This window comes from Sinocyclocheilus anshuiensis, unplaced genomic scaffold, assembly GCF_001515605.1.
Source record: "Sinocyclocheilus anshuiensis isolate Anshui unplaced genomic scaffold, SAMN03320099.WGS_v1.1 scaffold2242, whole genome shotgun sequence".
Classification (NCBI taxonomy): Eukaryota; Metazoa; Chordata; class Actinopteri; order Cypriniformes; family Cyprinidae; genus Sinocyclocheilus; species Sinocyclocheilus anshuiensis.
Window position 1 is genome coordinate 31,057 of NW_015555865.1, and position 20,134 is coordinate 51,190.

At 37.3% G+C, this 20,134-nt stretch overlaps 2 protein-coding genes across 3 annotated transcripts in view; one reads left to right on the forward strand and one right to left on the reverse strand.

The window, feature by feature from the left end:
- Positions 1-380: 380 nt before the first annotated feature.
- LOC107675652 (sodium-dependent glucose transporter 1-like) lies at positions 381-5,189 on the forward strand. Of its 2 annotated transcripts, none has more exons than XM_016470061.1 (4): positions 381-895; positions 2,296-2,464; positions 3,083-3,199; positions 3,317-5,189. In XM_016470061.1, the coding sequence occupies exons 1-4, from the start codon at positions 638-640 to the stop codon at positions 4,612-4,614; spliced, it is 1,842 nt and encodes a 613-aa protein (XP_016325547.1). In that variant the 5' UTR covers positions 381-637; the 3' UTR covers positions 4,615-5,189. The 2 variants fall into 2 exon arrangements, with proteins under 2 accessions (XP_016325547.1, XP_016325548.1); XM_016470062.1 differs by having other exon boundaries at positions 818-1,012; positions 3,317-5,188.
- An 89-nt stretch (positions 5,190-5,278) lies between these two features.
- Positions 5,279-20,134, reverse strand: part of LOC107675651 (DNA polymerase zeta catalytic subunit-like) — an 88,578-nt gene continuing 73,722 nt past the window's right edge. Inside the window, exons 22-31 of the mRNA XM_016470059.1 lie at positions 18,844-19,088; positions 18,595-18,703; positions 17,750-17,956; positions 17,086-17,195; positions 16,440-16,554; positions 16,183-16,320; positions 15,846-16,036; positions 11,663-11,909; positions 9,414-9,629; positions 5,279-6,706 (exon numbers count right to left, since the gene is read on the reverse strand). Of these exons, the coding sequence (XP_016325545.1) occupies positions 6,566-6,706; positions 9,414-9,629; positions 11,663-11,909; positions 15,846-16,036; positions 16,183-16,320; positions 16,440-16,554; positions 17,086-17,195; positions 17,750-17,956; positions 18,595-18,703; positions 18,844-19,088 (1,719 nt within the window). The 3' untranslated portion in view covers positions 5,279-6,565. The remainder of the gene's footprint in view (positions 6,707-9,413; positions 9,630-11,662; positions 11,910-15,845; positions 16,037-16,182; positions 16,321-16,439; positions 16,555-17,085; positions 17,196-17,749; positions 17,957-18,594; positions 18,704-18,843; positions 19,089-20,134) is intronic.

Sequence of the window (20,134 nt, forward strand, 5' to 3'; positions counted from 1 at the left end):
CTTTAACTTATCGTTAAAAAGCAGAAAACTAATTTTAGAATTGTGCCAAAGCAATTGAGAAAACTGTAATCCATACACCCTTGCTTGCAGCATTATGCAGCAAAGGGCTTGGCATTCAGTCTGGACTAAAAGACTTGTTAAGGAGCCTGGTCTGTTGTTGTATTGTTATGAGAATGGTTGCTGTTGTTGTTTTCTAAGCATTCAATAAATAAATAAATAAAAATGTATAAATAAATACATATAAATAAATAAATAAAACTGACCTAGAGAGAAAGAGAGTTTTCAAGTCTATCCACACTCCAGCGCGAGAGATGGCAATATGCACGCAAGGGGGTTTGCAAGCCGCATGCAGAAGAATGGTTGGTTTGTGAGCGTGCGCATGCGCACCTACTATACGGAAGTTTTGAACCTCAAGCTTTATAACTAGTACCTGGAGTTTACAGTGTATATTCACGCGATATTTCTGCTTTACTTAAGATCGACGTTGTTTGGTTTTACTGTTTTTTTTTTATAAAACCATAAATAAAATACGTTGATAGGCAAGAATAGGTCAAATGTGGGTCATTTTAGGTCGGCCATAAACCAACGAAAGCGTTGACAGCTTTTCCGTACACAACAGTGCGTCAGTCGTGCTGCCATGCCCTCCGCTGAAGCAGCGCCGAAGAAAAAACACGTTCGTTTCGCTAAGATGGAAGAGGGCATTGACCACGACGAGCAGGAAGAGGATACGCTTTTCGACAAACGTAAAGACGCGAAGAAGGGACTGAAAAGCGCTCTGAAGGGAGGCAAAGGGGTACTGAAGCCAGGGACTGATCAGGTTGATGTAGTTGGTAATACTGGGGCATGCGGGCGATGGCTAGTCAGCCTAGCGCTTTGCGCGTCTTTTCTCGGTCTGGTAGGTCTATGCATGTTCGGTTTTAATTGTTGTAACGTAAAACAGAAGACCTTCATATGAAAACCTAAAACCTGTGCTTTGCAGCCTTAAAATCCTATCCCTTGTTATTTCATCTATGTAGGTATTGTTCTGTGTCTGTATCAAAAAGGGACAACTGAAAATATGCTAAAAAAAAAAACATTGTTATGGTAACGTAATTTCCTGGTCGCCTTGCAGTATCCTCGTGAAACAGGATTATTTGCATAAGGGAAGATGTCAGACAAGTTAGTGGTGTAACAGGGCTGACAGGTTAATATTGGCCTGGGTACTATGAATTCAGGGTAATACTATGATATTTTGACATGATACTGCTTGGTTACAATATGCGCTATGGAGTATGTAACATAGTATGTGCAATGTACTTGATTACCGCGGTATTAGCATGGTACTATGCAGACAACACCATGCACACAGTAGGGTGGCTGATATTAGCTCAGGCTGAGTTTAGTTTAGTAATGCAGTACTACACATACCACAATGTCAAAGTGTGGGATTAGTAGAAAAATTGCAGAAATGTCTCTCCTGAAGATATAAAAACCTTAAAAGGTGCTATGGTAATTGAGTTTCTGGTTGTCAACAGGCGGTAATGTTCTCATACTGAATACATGGGGAGAACAAGCTGGACCTCACCTGCAGGCTCTGCACTTTAGCTTTGCTGCTGGAGCCTTTGCCGCAGTATCCTCGTGAAACAGGATTATTTGCATAAGGGAAGATGTCAGACAAGTTAGTGGTGTAACAGGGCTGACAGGTTAATATTGGCCTGGGTACTATGAATTCAGGGTAATACTATGATATTTTGACATGATACTGCTTGGTTACAATATGCGCTATGGAGTATGTAACATAGTATGTGCAATGTACTTGATTACCGCGGTATTAGCATGGTACTATGCAGACAACACCATGCACACAGTAGGGTGGCTGATATTAGCTCAGGCTGAGTTTAGTTTAGTAATGCAGTACTACACATACCACAATGTCAAAGTGTGGGATTAGTAGAAAAATTGCAGAAATGTCTCTCCTGAAGCTCATTATTTACCTTTAAATGTCAAGAACTAACTTCATAGATCTATTTATATCAATTGTAGGTCTAATCACCTCAGGAGTCATGATTTATGAACCGATTCTGTGCATTCGCTTAAAAGTACCTTTTATTTATTTTTTAAATACCATATTATTTATAATATTAAAGTATTTTTTGAAGTATCTTGGAGTACCATGCAAATGCTGTGGTATATAAATATAGAAGTACCATCTAATGTGAAGACTGTACCTCTGTTTTTTAATGTGCACCTGTTAGAATGTGCACATTTATCGTATATTTTTATATTTATGTATTTGTTTATATGGTATATTTTTAGGGAATGGCCATCTCTGTATTGGGCCCTACCTTTGAAGACCTGGCTGTCAATGTCAACAAGAACATCAGTACTTTATCCTATATATTTGTGGGTCGTTCATCTGGATATATTGGAGGTTCCCTGTTAGGAGGGATCCTGTTTGACTGTGTGAATCCCCATCTGCTTTTGGGTAAGGCCCATAGACTCCACAAAGAAAAGGACTTTGTGTTAATTGAAAGCCATTTAATATTTAACTTTTGTAAATAATTTACTTATGAAAGTGTGTTATAACTGATTATAGGAGTTGGTCAAAGAGTTAACCATATGGACTCATAATGCAAAGGTTGCAGGTTTGGAGAATCTGCAGTCCTTGCACTATCACCTGATTAAGCTGATTAACCTTTATTTTGGGGTAAACTATTTCTTTAGATGAATCAAAAAGTGAAAGAAAAAGCACAGAAAGGGCAAAATAAACAGAAGGCTACAGAAAATCAGATTAAATTGCCCAATAAAACATCCCTGTTACTCTTCTAGAAGCTATCTTGTATGAGTTTAGTGACTGTTATCAGAGGAGCCATGTCTCATGGTTTATGTTTTGTGTTAGGATCCCACAGATTTGTAGATTTATTTAGCTGTAATGTTTTAGAAACTTTAAAAGTCATTGCAGTTACAGGACATTTGTCAGTAGTACGTTGGGAGTATGTTGTCCCCTTTATTTTTTATTTGTGTGTTTATTTTTTTGGATACATGTGTGATATTATAAAGTATGATTAGTGATTCGTTACTCACAGTTGATTTATATCTGCAGGCTTCTCATTGTTAATCACAGCATTTGGGATGTCTGGTACTCCTTTCTGTAAAAAGGCTTGGCTGCTCACTGTTTTGATGTCCGGTGTGGGGGTGTCAATGGGAGTTTTAGATACAGGTAAGATAAGTGCCTGGTGTAGACAAGGTGTTGTAATTTAATTCCAGCATTAAGCAATTAACAGTATGAATTTTAGTAGCATTAAGCATTGTTAACGCTCACACACATATATATAAGGCGGTAATGTTCTCATACTGAATACATGGGGAGAACAAGCTGGACCTCACCTGCAGGCTCTGCACTTTAGCTTTGCTGCTGGAGCCTTTGCCTCTCCAATCATAGCCAAGCTGCTCTTTGGCCACAGTTCCGACAATGTCTCCACTTACACGTCTGGCCATGCCTCCAAGACCTTCAATGCCATCTTGCCAGCTTCCCATCTAAAGAGCACCACTCTGGATGGCCCACATGGATGTTCCATGTGGGCCTACATCGTGATTGGTGCTGTTGTTTTATTGGTGTCGCTCATCTTTTTTTTCCTGTACTTCTGCAGTTCCCCCAATTCGAATAGGGCAAAAACACCTTCAGGAAAGCAGCTGTTCTCCAAACACCATAACATACTTGTACTCCTGCTGTCCTTGTTCTTTTTTTTCTATGTTGGAAGTGAGGTGGCGTACGGTTCCTTTATATTTACCTATGGCAAGGACTATGTCAAAATGAACCCGGTTCAGGCAGCAGGACTGAATTCACTCTTCTGGGGAACGTTCGCGGCTGGTCGTGGTCTAGCCATATTCTTTGCAGCTTGTCTTCGCCCAGGCACCCTGATCCTACTGAGTCTAGTGGGCACCACAGTTTCCGCGCTCCTGCTTTGTCTTTTTAGCCGAAATACCCCTATGCTCTGGGCGTGCACTGCTATATATGGTGTCTCTATGTCTACCACGTTTCCTAGTGGAATTTCATGGGTTGAGCAGTACACGACTGTGACAGGGAGGTCAGCTGCGGTGTTTGTGGTGGGTGCAGCTCTTGGAGAAATGGTTCTGCCAGCTCTCTTGGGCTTCTTACTGGGGCAGGTGCAGAATCAGCCATTGCTGATGTACCTGGCACTTGGCACATCCACCTTCACTTCTATCTTGTTCCCTGTCTTGTACAAATTAGCATCACCAGGAGGGGACGCCACCTTGCGGAAAACACCAGGGAAACGCACCCAGGATGCTGATAGTGAGTACCGGCAAGCACTGCTGGACAATGCGGAGGAAGAAGAGGAGCAGGAAAATGAAAGTGAAGCTGACCATTGGAATGATGCCGACTTTGAGGTGATCGAGATGGACGATGCCAGCCTATTGAGCTCTCCTTCTAAAGCCTCAGTGCCACCTGATGTTGCAGCCAGTGCACTTGCTGCCCAATCAGTGACCGCCCCATTGCCAGCACCCTCAAGAGACCCCACAACCCTGGCCTCTCTGTCTCACACACTGCCCTTTTCCACAGACTCTCCCAGACGCAAACTGTTAATGTCCCTCAACAGGGAGAAGAAAGACTAATATGTTGCACTTCATCAAAGAAGTCTCAGACTTTTTGCTCTTAGCCAGGAACTGAGAAGTGGCTGCTTTTTTTTTTTTCTTGGGTGAAAAGATCACACTAAGCCAGTTGATTTGGTACTTTCTAAATGCCAACTGCATGTTTGACGTTCATAACATAAAGCAACATAACCCACACCAAGCCTGTTCCTGCTCACCACTTGTACAGGATTATCCTAAAGAAGTGTAATTAGCATATTGTACATTTTACTGAGAATTGTCCTGTTATTATAGATCAGCCTAATTATTGGACACAAATGTATATTAGGATGTCGGACTATATCTCTTCTCTCATTTGTTATTGTTGATTAATTGACCATGAATTAAAGTATTTTGTACAATGGTAACCAGCACAATTAGTCCACTAGTCTGTGAAATTAAGACAAGCATTTTTTGTATTGTATGGTCAGAATGAATGTATAAAGTTATATTAATATTTTGATGATGAAGTCTTTGTTGAAAGTCCTTACCTTTTATGCTTACAAAATATTTATTTTCATTTTTCAAATCATACTTGATTGTTAATTAATAAATATTAACACTAAACAACATTGACATCAAGGTTCAAATTTTGTGATTTCCCCCCCCTCAAAGTCTTATACTAACCAGATGTGACTTGTGTGTAAATTGGTTTTGTCCTGACAAGCCTCAAGTGACAGTCGTTTCCATTGCTCACATCGGGTAGCCCTGTTTATCATGACTTGATCTTATTTGTTTGAGGTCTCACTCAACATGACTGTAAATATCAAATATGTTCTACAGTGAGGGTTTGGACATGGCCCGTGATTAGAGCCAGCAGCTGCCAGTTTCCACAATTTTTGCACATTTTGTTTTTTTACTGTTAATAAACTCAGGAAACAAAGTCCTCTCACATTGAACTGCAGGAACACTAGGCATCCTTTTTAGTGTTTTTCAAAGTCAGTAGAAATGTCTCATTACTGTCCCAAGTTATAATTATAACTGACTTTATTTTCATATCGCCTGTCAATTGTTAGTGTCAATAATTGCTTATGGGTCATTGAACAAGGATGAAAAACATTGTTTAAACCCTTTCCAATAACGATCTGTAAAGCTTGCAGTATATACCCAAAAATGATGTAAAAACCAAAGGGCCCATTTTAACTGAAACAGACATTTGTTAAATACACTGAATTTTATTATATCAATATCAAATCTCCACCCACAAATGTTCTTTAGAAAACAAAGCACCTTAACATTTTTTACAGGTTTACAAAAACAGGTTATGTAGCTCTGGTAGGTAGCATAGGTCGGTAACAATGTCTGGTTTAAAGTAGAGAGAGCATTAGAAAAGTATTTTAAAAGAACAATTATGCACACAGACAATATATACTTAACATAGACTTCTGCAATATGTTTGATAAGGCTGATATTGACTTACTTGTCCTCAGACTTGCCTCTGTAGAGAATGGACAGACATAAAACTTCCCAGAACATACATGTGAAAAATTTTTTAGATTTTTTTTTTAAATCAGTGTTCATAGACAGAATTTTGGATAATCATAATCAAGGTTTATTTACAACAGACAAGAATTGCAGTTAGAACTGAATCGCCCTCATTTACAGATTGCTACAGCACACAGGGTTCAGTTTAGAGAGGATTATTCTGTAAATGTCTGACCTGTCAATCTGCAGAAATGTAACCATTTAATGAACACTAAAGACAACTACCAAGCAAATTCAAACACAGTGCATCAAAATCATCTTCCTCTTCTGTATTTAAGGCCTCTTTAGTCCCACTGCACTGCAGTACCACACAAACTCAAACAGTATAAGATGGAAACTCTCCAAGGGCACAGAAAAAAGCACCTTTTAAAACTATTATACACAAAATTGTGCTGAATGGCACAGTGTTTAGCACCAGAGTAAAATGAAAGGTGGACAGACTGCTGGACTATCAGAACTGCTCCAGCAGCTGGCGAAGATATGGTCCTCGGGAAAGATTCCGATTAACGCGAGATAATTTGTAGAGTATAGGGCAGTCCAATGAGACACATGGCACCTGACGCTCTGCACTCCCACTGCAACTTCTACATACCTGTCAATCAAATCACAACAGTAGAACATAAAAGACTGACATATGACAAACATGAAACATTGGAACTCTAGTCTCTCATGTAGCCAGACTTTTGACTAAAGGGCCCAAATCTGGTTCCCATTGCAGCTTAAGTTTCTTCACATAAAACATGTTTGAAAAAGTGAAGAAAAAACAACAAAAACACTTAGATTAAATCTCTACACCTGAATTATTAGATCTAGACCCGGGCACCAGATCCTGTCAGAAAATATCTGTTTTTTTCTAGTATGAACAACTAGTCAGCATAGTTGTTAATACAGTTCTGGGTACCATACAAGACTCACTGTTAATGAGTTTTGGGTATTAAACAGTATTCTATCAGCCAATAAATTGACTGAGAAAGCTGGAAGAGGGGAAAAAAGCAGGGGGTCATTCTTCGTACCTCGCTTAAACCTGAGATGATTTGACTGATACCAGATCTTTTAATCCTGATAACTGATTTTTGGGTAATTTGGTTCTTCAAACAAGTTAGTGCATTTGACTAAAATATCTGGATTACGTTGTCTGAGATTACTCGGTGTTGACATGTTAATCGGAAAGGGCAGATATATAGATTCTTGAAACCATAATCAACAAAGCAGTACTTGGCTGGAGGCAAGACAGCAACGTAATCACATCATTTAATAAAGATCAAGGAAACAGTCAGGCAGGCAAAATAACATAAGTTATAATAAATAAAATGTGTAATCATTTTTTTTTAAATGATTCCCAATTATTTTTCACCATTTCTAGTATTCGTACAGGCTTTGCATTTTTTAAAGGGGTTAGTTAACCCAAAAATGAAAATTAGGCTGTTTTTTACTCACCCCCAAGGCATCCTAGGTGTATATGACTTTCTTCTTTCAGACGAATCCAGTCTGAGTTATATTAAAAATTGTCCTGGCTATTCCAAAGTTGCGCATGCGCTGCTCAGAAGTGACGAACGCGGAAAGGTGATCTCAGCAGAGAGATCAAAACAAAACAACGGTCACTAATTAGAAGTACAAAACGAGGATTTGTAAAGAAGAATGTCAGAGGATTGCGATATAAGCCAAGAGGAGACTGGTTTTCCTTTGCTAAAGTAAGGAAACTTTGCTTCCTTTGCTCCTGTTAACAAACGTTGGTTTTCACGAGACTCACCGGCGCATTTGCTGCACTGACCTTATACGTCATCCCCCCGGAGCTGCTTCCTTGTAGGACTGTTGGCGCAAGCTAGATTAAAGTGATTATTATGTTTTGAATATGGATATTTTTCTTACAAAACGCATCGATTTGCTACAGGAGGCCTTTGTTCACCCCCCGGAGCCGTGTGAGACACTTTTTTTTATGGATGGGTGCTTTTTATTTCACTTCTTTTGGACTGAAGCACTGCAACACCCCCTGACTGCAATGATAGAGTTTGGAATAGCCAGCACAATTTTTTATATAACTCCGACTGGATTCGTCTGAAAGAAGAAAGTCATATACACCTAGGATGCCTCGGCGGTGAGTAAAACACAGCCTAATTTTCATTTTTGAAAGGGTGAACTAACCCTTTAATCTCAAGATTATTGTAATTAGCAATTCATGTAATTTTGAAGTGGATGTTATACGTGACAGCATTAATTAAAGTTTCTTAATCTATAAGACCCATCTTAAGACATAACTGACTGTGTTTAAATTAATTGTGCATCATAAAAGCATTTTGAGATTTGAGAAATGGCCTGCATCTCCTGTGATGCATCAAAGCCACATGCACACCGTTCAAATTAATGCATGGCTGAGACCAACTACGTAATTGGTGTATGACTGCAATAAAACTATAAGGTAATTATTCCTTAATGAATCTCTCATACATTTCTCTACTATTATAGATTACACATAATTTTAATTATTTTCAAAATCATTTAAAACTTTAATATTATTTTTCCTGGTTTAATAATATGGTACACTTGTAAGAAAATAGCAGTGACTGGGACAGACTTTCAGTATCACCTTCACTTAAAATCATACAATCTAACCCTGTTTACATGAAATAAGTTTGCTCCTGAGCAGGTGTGCATTTCCCAAAAGCAACTATGGTCACAAGTTCCGTCGTTACTAATAGGGTTCAATGGAACTAACGACCATATAGTTAGCTAATGATGGTTTTGGGAAACACACCCTAGGTTTGAGCTCAGTTGTTGCCATGACAGCAACTCCAGGATGAGCTTCAAAAAACGTAACTATCCTGGATCATGTCAAATTGTCAACAATAAAATAAAGCTAACTAAGTAATCCACATACGAAGAACAGGCCCCTGGAGACAAAGTAATAATGATTTACAAAATTTGCAAAGTTATTAACAGACATTAGAGTATTGACATTAACAGTATTGAATAATCTCATTTGCATGTTTCAATGCTCAGACTTTGGAAACAATGGAAAAATAAAATATTATAATTTAATGACCAATGAATGAAAGAATCTGTTTAAATGTATTATAAATGATTATATGATAAAATGTAATAAAATGATTAATAGTCAGTATAAATGAATGAATGACTAAATTAATATAAAAAAAGAATAACACAAATGTATGTTTGCTTTCTTGAAGCAACACATACATGGGTCGCTACGAAGAATGTATTGGAATAATGGAATCAAATGATCATTGAACAAACTATGGCATTTTATGGCCTTCTAAGACTCAGACAACATGACCTCTTACCTTTAGGAGCTGGTCTTGCTGGCTTTCCCAAAGCCGCAAGTCTTGGTGTAGGTGGACAGCAACACGTTGGGGTTCAGCCCGACAACCTTCACACACTCCTAGCTGTGTCAGCTCATCACAAACCGGGCAATGCAGTGTTGTAAAGTACTGAGAGATGGTGCCTTTTCTTGTGCCCTCCTCCCCGGCTCCATTCACAGAGCTCCACGCCTTCTGTACCTATGCAGTGAATAACACCACAGACTTTCACTGGAAATTTCTTTTCATTTAACTGTGCTTTTTAAAAGGTAAAGCATACAGTTTTTTTAATGTTAAAATACCTTCTCCAATTTGTATATGCCGAGTTAACTATATGATTGAATTTCATTCCCAACAAATAAATACATTGCACAAACACTGTGGTTCTTCTCTGCACTCTATTAGTTAGAATATTGTTACCAGCCTGACACAGCAATAATGGCTCAAACAAATGGCATTTGTTTGGTGTGACGCTACCTGTTTGTCCTTAGCAAACTGCAGTATTTGGGAAATCAGTCATTATTTTTAAAAAATCAACAGGGCACAGACATTACACCTGGAAGGGGAACTCGTCTGAATATCCGAATGCAAAATTCATGCCATTCTGTTTGAGCATCCAGACCAGCTCAACAGAGCAACATTGGCTCAAGCAATATTTAAGAACCAGAAAACAAGGGTTTTTACTCTTCAGGAGAGTTAACCTATTACTGGTTTACTTACAGTTATCTCTGCATATGAAACTGGGACAGGTTAAAGTATTTTAATATGTAAAACATTACACATTTGCAGTCCTACCTACCACCAGATGGTGCCTTTATATCAATACTAGCTAGTATAATTCAGAAACGAAAGATCAAGAACTAGTTGTAGATACCCTCATTTAAGTTGAATGATGTTTCAATTTCAAGCTTAATCGTTTATACACTGAACAAAATTATAAACGCAACACTTTTGTTTTTGCCCCCATTTTTCATGAGCTGAACTCAAAAATATTTTACTGAGCCTGAAATTCATTTTGCAGATGACTATTGTAAGAGCAAATGAACGTGATTAAAGGCAGGTATTCATTTGATTTGTGCTGTCATTGTGACACAATGCATTTGACTTTCTCGGTGGCTTTTCCTGCCTATACAGGGTGACTACAGCACAGGCCAATAGAATTCTAGTGAAGGCTACGAAAGGAGCTACTGAGCTACTAAGGAGCTAGGTTCTACTGCAATGCTGCAAATGCTTATATGCTTTGGCAATACAAATGTAAAAATGTTGGTCATTCCAATAAAGCACTGTAAAACCGAAAACTGAAGTAGGAATCATGGGTGAACCAATGAACTGCTCTGTTTATTTAATCATTTAACAAAATGTTAATGTTTTTGTATAGCTTAAATTTTAGTGAAGAATAATAAGGCTTGTCGCATTTTGGCACAAATCAGCTCAATTACTCAATCTGTAAAAGACACTCATACCAACCTAAATGTGTAACTGAACAGTTGGGCTTGCATAGACTTGTCGAGTAGTCGACTACTTCAACCACTAGTCTGCGCTGTCGGAAACAATCGACTACTCAAGCATGCATTAACCATAATGCATGCACAGAGTTTGCAAGTACGACGTGAATTTTAGGATTACAATATTGCGTGTAGCTGTTACTTTCTATGACTTTATCTATGTTGCATGTCAAATTAAAATATGTAATGTAATAATTAGGGGTGTGCCCGAAGCCGAATACCTTATTCGGAATGGCACGGATAATGGCTTCAAAAACGAATAACGGACAAGGAATAATTCTGCTGAATATATAATATTCGGCTGGGGCTGGCACAGTCTGGTGTTTGCTAGACAGTTGAGCCAGGGGATCAGCGCAATATTATACACAGACCTCTAAAATCACGCAATAGAGTGTGAAGTGAATGAATGTAAACTTTATGAATGAAAAGAGCGCAAATCAAACACCGCATTGCTGTTGCCTTGTGCAATAATCATGCTGTCTAATCAGCATCTTGATATGCCACACCTGTGAGGTGGATGGATTATCTCGGCAAAGGAGAAGTGCTCACTAACACAGATTTAGACAAGATTTGTGAACAATATTTGAGAGAAATAGGCCTTTTGTGTACATAGAAAAAGTCTTAGATCTTTGAGTTCAGCTCATGAAAAATGGGGGCAAAAACAAAAGTGTTGCGTTTATAATTTTGTTCAGTATATTTTGGCATATGCTAAAATACAAAATGACTAACCCTCGGCAACTCGTGGTACCAGCTGAACACATCTACTCCAATCAGGTTGAAAATTCGTGTGAGTGGTGGCAAGATCTGCTTGGTGATGTAGTAGGTAGCATTGAGGCGCAGACTGGGGTCCTGCAGTACCTCTACAGGACGTCTAACCAGCTGTATGAGCGGCACTCCTGGCATCCCGTACACAATAACATACGGTACACGCTCACCCACGCGTGGCTCTAAACGTCGATCATACGCCATCATACGCCTGAGAGACACAGAAAAGAAAAAGCAAAAAAAAAAAAATTTTTAAGAAAAATCCTGGACAGCAACTTTTCTGTAATTTTAAAGCATTTAGATTCAGCCTGCAATCAGAACACATAAACAGCAGCAATATTAACAGAAGACAGAATTCCCCCTCAACTATGGCTCAGATCTAATTTCAGCATCTGTTAATGGGTGTGTTGCTGGCAGCAGCCTAAGGTACAGTAAGGCAGTCCTGCAGCATACAGACAATAAACTGAGCTCTGTCTGGAAAAACACACACATATTCAAATGTGCAAACCTGATATCACTGAGTAAAAATGTCTGCACTAGTTAGCTACAGAGCGCACACTGTCATTTTCTGCAAATTTCCCTGGATTATTATGTAACAAATCAAACACCGCATTGCTGTTGCCTCTCCGTGCATCTCTCAGAAATCAGAGCTTGGCAAGAGTAATATCACCTATAATAATACATCATACACGTTCTATTATTTGTATATATAAAAGGCAATGATATAACCCTTAGGCTACGATATGATACGAATGAATGGAATAAGCACAGCGCGCTCACCAATCAAACAGCCGCGTTGCGCGTCTCAGTCTCTCAAAAACCAAACCAGCTCTCTCTCAAGAGTAGGCTAATAATCAACTTGGATAGAGATACCTTTTCTACTAGGCCTACATGTTTGCATCTTTATCTTTTGCTGGTTTGCGTGGCACATGCACATTTGTTTAGTGAAGTTCAAAAAAGACTCGCTTAAAGAGTTCTGCGTAATGAAAATGTGCACATCAAATATCGTATTCGTGTTCAAATGATCACTAAACGTTTGTCATGACATCTCTCTGCTTGCATGATAAATATATTTTTAGAAATGAATAATTATTTTAGTTTAACACGGCATACTTGTTCAGTGATAACTATGAAAAAAAAAGATAGTCATAATGTTCTTATCAAGTAAATACGACGTTCCACCTGGTTTTATCCGAATGCAGATATGAATAATTGTGTGATTGTTACAGATACAAATACAGATACAAATACTGGCTGTTACATGAAAATTAAAATATGTAATGTTTATAATTATAAATTTATAAACCATAATTATAAAGGTTTGACAATTTACATATGTAATTGTTGCAATAGGTTATGAATTAATACGCGTTTATTGATAAGAACTATTTCATGCCTTTTCATTTACAATAGCATGAACCACGAGTAGTCGAGTAACTCGAGTATTTTTTAAATAAGAAATCAACTATCGGAAATCAGTAGTCGTGCAACCCCTACTGAACAGAAGATGCTACCCTCTCCTCGTTCCCCGTGTTATGTTATTTTCAACATGACAGTGACTCTTATACGAGTTAAACAGGATAGATGTGACAATTCGAACTTGAACTTGTACAACTCAATGCCAAGAAAAGTCCGAGAAGCATTCTTTAAGTTATGGACATACTACATTCTAGAACATTACACAATGGTTGAATTTAATGGTTGGATATACAAAAAAAAGTGTATTCCTTTTTGCAACCCTTCATTTAAGCAAAAATGCCTAATTTATTTATTTTACAGATGGGGTGGCATTTTCTATACTTTTTATTAAGTATATGTTTAAATTATATAGTACTGTCATCTTTCCATGAATTTTAAAAGTGATAAACAGAAATATATCTATGTTCAGAGGGGATATACTCATTTATGCTGTGTACTGTTGAGATGAAATCAATTACACAATTACAGTGACCAAAATGATCAAGGTTATCAGTATTATTATTATGTGCTGGAAATGTTCAAAAAGTACTGATACATACAAATAATTCCAAGTTTTATATTGAAAACAATAAAATTAGTGAATAAACACACATGTAAACTAAGCACTTTACTCAACCAAATCCATCATATATAAGATTCATCAGATATATATGTTTTCAAGCTGAGCAGTCATTTGGGTGGCTCGATAATGTATTAGATTTCTAAATTACAGAATTACAGTATATCAAAATTTGATGATTTCAACAATCCATGATTTTAACAATACTCCATGACCATGAGTAATTAATTATACACATGAAATCTCATTTCTTTTCCCAAATCCCCCCCGTGTCTCATCTAGGGGTGTTCAATTCCAATTACACTATTAATTTTTTCTCTGACACGTTGCCTTAAATTCCCCTTATTAAAACAACACACTTTTAGTGTGACTGTCCAAATTAGTCCAATTTAGTGCTGAAGTTACCTTGAAATGAGTAGCTATCAACGTTATCTAGCTGTTGCGATACCTAATTTCACAAAAGGAAAAGTCACGACAAACAGTCGTGGTTGGAATTAAATAAAATAAGGAAGAAGGTATTTTTCACAAATTCCCCCTCATTATAATGGTCGGGTGATGGTGCTAAACACACATGATCTTTGTCTTAAAAATCTGCTTGAACTGGAGTGTTAAAGATATTAAAATAAATACAGTACATAAAAAAAAATAAAAAAAAGTACACTCATTGACTTGTTTATTCTTTATGTAAGGTTTTAGTGATTTAAGGTTAAAGATTATGAACACAAAAAGGTTAACCATGGAAAACAAAATGTATATTTATTTATTGCATTAATATAAACTACAACTACCGACTCCAGATCTATTCCGAGTCAAGAAATCTACTTATTTAGAGTCGACTCCCCAACACTAGTCTCATCCACTCTTTTTTGCAACAAATTATTTTTAATAGATGTTTATTTCCTCATTTCCCTATACTCACATAATTTAATGTGGTGAAGTGGAAAAACGTTGTAGATCAGAAATATTTTACCTGTCAAAATAACAGAAATCAATTATATGATATATTTGTTTATGTTTTTCAAATTCTGTAAATATCCTGCAACATGCCCATCAAGTAAATTGTGCAAAATGTTTTATTCATGGGATTTATCTCTCCTCGCTTTCAACTTTAACACAGTTTTTGCTTGTAAGGCAAGGTAAGGTATGTTAAGTTTACCTGCATAACACATTACACACTGGTAGCATTTAGCTTCATTTAGGCTTGGCATTTATAATAAATGTTGTTTTCTAATAAATACAACCATAAATATATAATAAAATAACATATATGCTTTTATATCTTTTTTATAAACAAAAAATTTCATTCTTGTTCTGAATAATGTTACATTTGAAATATTTTTTTTAGCAATGAGGGGTACTACGTTTACATTGTTTAGAATGTTTCTAAATGGTAGATTGTATTTACCCCTATTCTACATTACTTCTGAATGTAATAATAAAAATGCTACTTTTAGTACGCCAATGTGATTTCCCCTCTCACTTAACACACTTAAGTAGGGATGATAAAGACAAAGAAAGATTTTGATTAATTTTCATTATTGCTTTGTCAATTTGAGTAAGATAACAATGGAAAACTTGTTTCTGCTTATTGCTTGGAGCACTTAAAACCGGCTCGAGTGATGCTAACCTCATCAAGGTGTGCTGTGCTCTCCACTTGTGTTTACATATTAATGCTTGTTACAGACATATTTTCCCTATGTGTTGGTAGGCAAAGGCAAAATCAACTCTAGTTCTGACCGCATTTCTGGGGAATGCAAAAAAAACACACACTACCTATGTCTCTGACAACAGTGTTAAAAAGATTACAGAGGTAAACGAACAGTGCCAAAATGAGCATTTCATCTAAATATTCTGCTGTAATCTCATACATAATACAGTGTAGTTATTGGATGAAAACTCTACCTTCTCTTGAATAAAGTGTAGAAATGCTCAGAATCTAAATGACAGATGCGCACTTTACCTCAATTACAACACAACTTCTTCCCATAATAATAAACATAAGTACCATAACTGTCTTCCATAACCTGTAAATCTCTCTTAATATCTCAGTTTTAATCTCAGATGACATACTTGGCACTGACCCACCTTTTCAAACACACACTTACTCACCTGGTGAGCTCCAGAGCAGGAACACAGGCCCCTGGTCGATACGAGCTGCTGCCACGGTACTCTTTGGCAAAAATGAGGTCCTGCATGCTGGCTTTGGCCTCTAGCACCTTCGCACACTGCCGCTGCACATACTGCTTCACCTGGCTGATGTCACGTGACTCAAAAAGCAGCTTCAGAGATCGTTCCAGAATCTAACATAATAGAATTTCCTTCATTAACCTCAACTGCCCCCTGGCTGAGAAACTCTGCATTACAACTGCAATGTGAATGACAGGTGGAGCAGGATTTATCAAGTGATTGGGCAAAAAGGAAATAATAATTTTGGAATGCTAGTTACCTTGGCAACAGCAGGGCAGCCATCACGACGTACAGTTTCAATGCCTTTGGCGTCAAAGACTGGGTTTTTCTGATCCAAGCTCTCATACATGTATCCAACATAACGCTTCTTTGTCTGTAACACGCATGGGAGGTACACCTACCCAAACACACAAGAACGCAGTCACAAAATCGGAATACAGCAATCATATGGCTTAAAAGAGCTCCCCTTCAAAACAAAAACAGAGTACACTTATAGACACAAACCACTTCACAAACCTTCTCAAACTTCAATTTGACAGGTTTAGGGTTGGTAGCAGTGACAGCCTCTGCAATTTCATTACCAATCTTAAATGCCTGTTCCTTGGTTGCTCCCTTCAACAACACAAACATACTAAAAAAGAGAAACGGACAGGTATCAGAGACAGTATAACAGTGTACTAAGCAGGCACAAAACAACAAATTTCCACTGACAAGCAATTTCACACTGAACACAAAACAACTGCACAACAAAACAGCCAATGAGAACATTTTGATGTTTATGTTAATAGTGTCTATTTATTTATGAACACTGTTATATTAACTTGACACTGGTTTTTAGGGAACACTCTCACATACCAGACAGAGCAGGAATTTCATAAAAATCAATCAGAAGGCTGCATAAATTTTAAAACTTAACTGCATTTGGCCCACCACAACAATGAACAAAGTTTCATAGGGAGGCAGTGCCTCAACAGCACTATTCTTGGCTAATTCATCTAGTAATATTATAATGCTTACCTATCATGTAAGAAAAAGGTCTGTAAATCAGACTGAATGAGTCAAAGTGGAGGAAATTAACTAATAAAATAAATGAACACACCTGCTTGGTCAACATCACATCTACATTGAAATGAACTAATTCATCCAGTTTTTATTTCTCTACCTGTCTGTATCTCCGTAGACAACACGTGCTCCCCACTTCTTTGTGTCATTGACCATCTTTATGGCTCTCTCCAAAGTCTCTCGGGCCTTGTGCACAATGCTGTCACCTACCTGGTGTGTGAGGAGAGAGACAGAATGTTCTCTGGTTTCTTTGGCAACATAGTAATCATACACACAAACTGCATTAGGTCACCATTTGATGTTCAATGTAAAATCTGGGTCTTAAAGTAAAGACTTAAAGTAAATTATATATTTAGTCAATAGCAAACTGTGCATACAACACTGCTGCATACCAATTTAGAAAGACTGGCCCTTCCAGTCAAACATCAAGGGTATACCTAAAATTATTTATCATACATAAGCATTCAAAAACCAAAATCATCTACACTTTAGATTAGGGAACACTATTCACTATTAACTAGTGTTCAGTCTGTAAAAGTTTCTTGAATTTACCAGCCAAAAACCTACTGGCCAAAAGCAAATTTTAAATCAAAACTTTTTAAAAGGCGGTAAGGCTATTTATTTTGCCATCATAACAATTACTGGTTACATGGTTAGTTGTTTTTTCTTTCTGCCTGTGATCAAATATTTCATGCGGCTCATTTCTGGGTTGCAACCATTCCGTTTAGAACCACTGATTTAAAATGTAAAGTTAGAGTATGTACCTCAACGCTGGGCATACGTCCTGAGAAGTTGGCAGAAGTGTAACCAAATGTGACATTAGCAATAAGTTTAAGGCCAAGCTGCCTGGCATCCAGCAGGCGTAATAGAGCTTTGTCATGTTTGTACGCCTTCATGGACTGCTTCACCATGATCCTCGTCTTCAAGATCTCCTCCAGCATACTTGGCAGGACACCCTTCCGCACTGATGACTGAACACACAGAGACTTTGAGCTGAGCGGACTTGGACACAGGCATTGTATGAAAGATATTATTGTAAAATTGACAGTTTTTGCTCTAAAATCTGGCTGGATGAAATGTGTTCAAAGCAACAACAAAAAAAAAAGGCAAATCGAATGTGAATGCACATCTGTTGAAGTTTATATCACTGCATTATATCAATTTCTGTTCATAGAATGACCTTCATGCTGCTTGGTAACCAAAAGCAGAAGAAACATCAACAATGATATTAGCACATTATTTTAATTATTAATTGAACCGTGGTGTTAATTATCATATTCTTGTGGCTACTGTTTTATAACAGCAATAAGTCATAAGGAAATGTTGGCTGTTTGTGTCATTGAGCTCTTGTTGATATCCATAAACCTGTGACAATTTTTGAGAAGCTGATACAGTTACACTTTTGGAAACCTGTTTCACATGCTATTTTTCACAAATAGTAGGCAGTACAGTATACAGTACACAGCAAGGATTCAAGCTACAGTACAGTAATATTCCATTTAAACTACTCACAACCAAATTAAATGGCTCATCACATTCCATTTAAGGATCACATAAAAGTAGGTATTTAAATTAAAGAGATTAATTGGCAGTGTATTCTTAGAACTACCTTAACAAATGTGACACCACTGGGAGAAATGGTGATGTCATTTCTGAGCTGGTAAAGGAGGTCAGGAGGGACTCTGAGAGATGTACAACCAAACCTGAACTCATCACACCTGAGAGAGTGAGAGAGTGGAAGAGATAAACACTAAAGAACCACAAAACAGATACTGTGGATATATAGACATACTGCATTAATATATGCTACAACTCTAGATCTAATGTAGTTTTACTCTAAATCCAAAAGCATGCTTACGTTCCAAGATTCTCAACACGTCCAAGGCAGGTGGAGAAACAGTAATTGTAGGCAATGACGATGGATGGATACAGTGACTGGAAATCCAACACAATAACAGAGTTGCTATAGAAACGCGACTCTGGCTCCATGACGAGTGGAATGCACTGTGGGGCTCTTTGCTGGGCACGCTGCTGTGTGCTTGGAGTCACTGGGATGTAATTCATTGGTTTTGCAATCCTTAACATCATTGATTCCACACGGTACTGCAATAGGAGAAAGATTGACTACCAACACAAAACTGCGAAAAAGTATTTATGAATCTAATCATTAAAAACCTAAATATAACATACATCTGTGAATCTCTCTTTTTCAAGAATTAGAGTACTAGATCTCATTCACATGTGTACTGACAAATTGGTGCGTGAAATCGGGTCAAACGTTTTCACAAAAGATAAATTATATAATAATCGTATAATGATGAATTATAATTTTTATGTATAGTTAAGATTAAATGTATATATTATAATATGTTTCATGTACAGTGAAAGAGCTGCTATTGCTCGATCTGCGAGGTTTTCTGAATAACAACACAGATATACGCATATGTACAGCTGTCTAATGACAAGTCTATAATCTGGGGCTGTATTAAAAGGTTTATTGTGAATTTCGCATAAATATTGGTGAAAAGTTCTCCTGTACGTACAAATAATAAATAATCCGTGCAATTATTAGTGAATGAGACCCAATGTTTTTTTTTAATACTTGATCAATAACTTGGCACATATCCTATCAATACACATTGTACTAGGTCCCTAGCAGACTTACGACAAATGAAAATGTGTTCTAAAATTGGCTCAAAATATCAAATATGTCTGATTCTTCAGCTAGATGGAATCAGCTGTCGGTGCCCACTATGTGATTTTCTATGACTCCCCAATATCTGCAGACTGATTTTTGTCAACTAATGTTGACCGTGTTGACTCCTCCAGACTGCAAATAAGGCCAAAAGTCATGTTGTGTATTCTAGCTTTCACTTCCAAACAAGTGGTTCTTCTTAAGAACCAGTTCTTACTGAATTTATCAAAATGACATTTCAACCTCAAGTCATTAATTTTGGTTATAACTCTAAACAAACTAAAAACTGTTACTGTGTCATATTATACTTAACACTTCAATCAGTATAATCACTAATATGAAAACATTTAGTGTCACTTTTATTCATTATGCATTCAGGGTGCATAAAATTGACAAAGTGATTGTGCCAAAGACTTTGACAATGTTACCAAAAAACAACACACACACACACACA

Coding starts and splice junctions, on each gene's coding strand:
- LOC107675652 (XM_016470061.1), top strand. CDS start 638: ATGCCCTCCGCTGAAGCAGCGCCGAAGAAAAAACACGTTCGTTTCGCT. Junction 2,465..3,082: donor GAATCCCCATCTGCTTTTGG/GTAAGGCCCATA, acceptor TTATATCTGCAG/GCTTCTCATTGTTAATCACA. Junction 3,200..3,316: donor AATGGGAGTTTTAGATACAG/GTAAGATAAGTG, acceptor CATATATATAAG/GCGGTAATGTTCTCATACTG.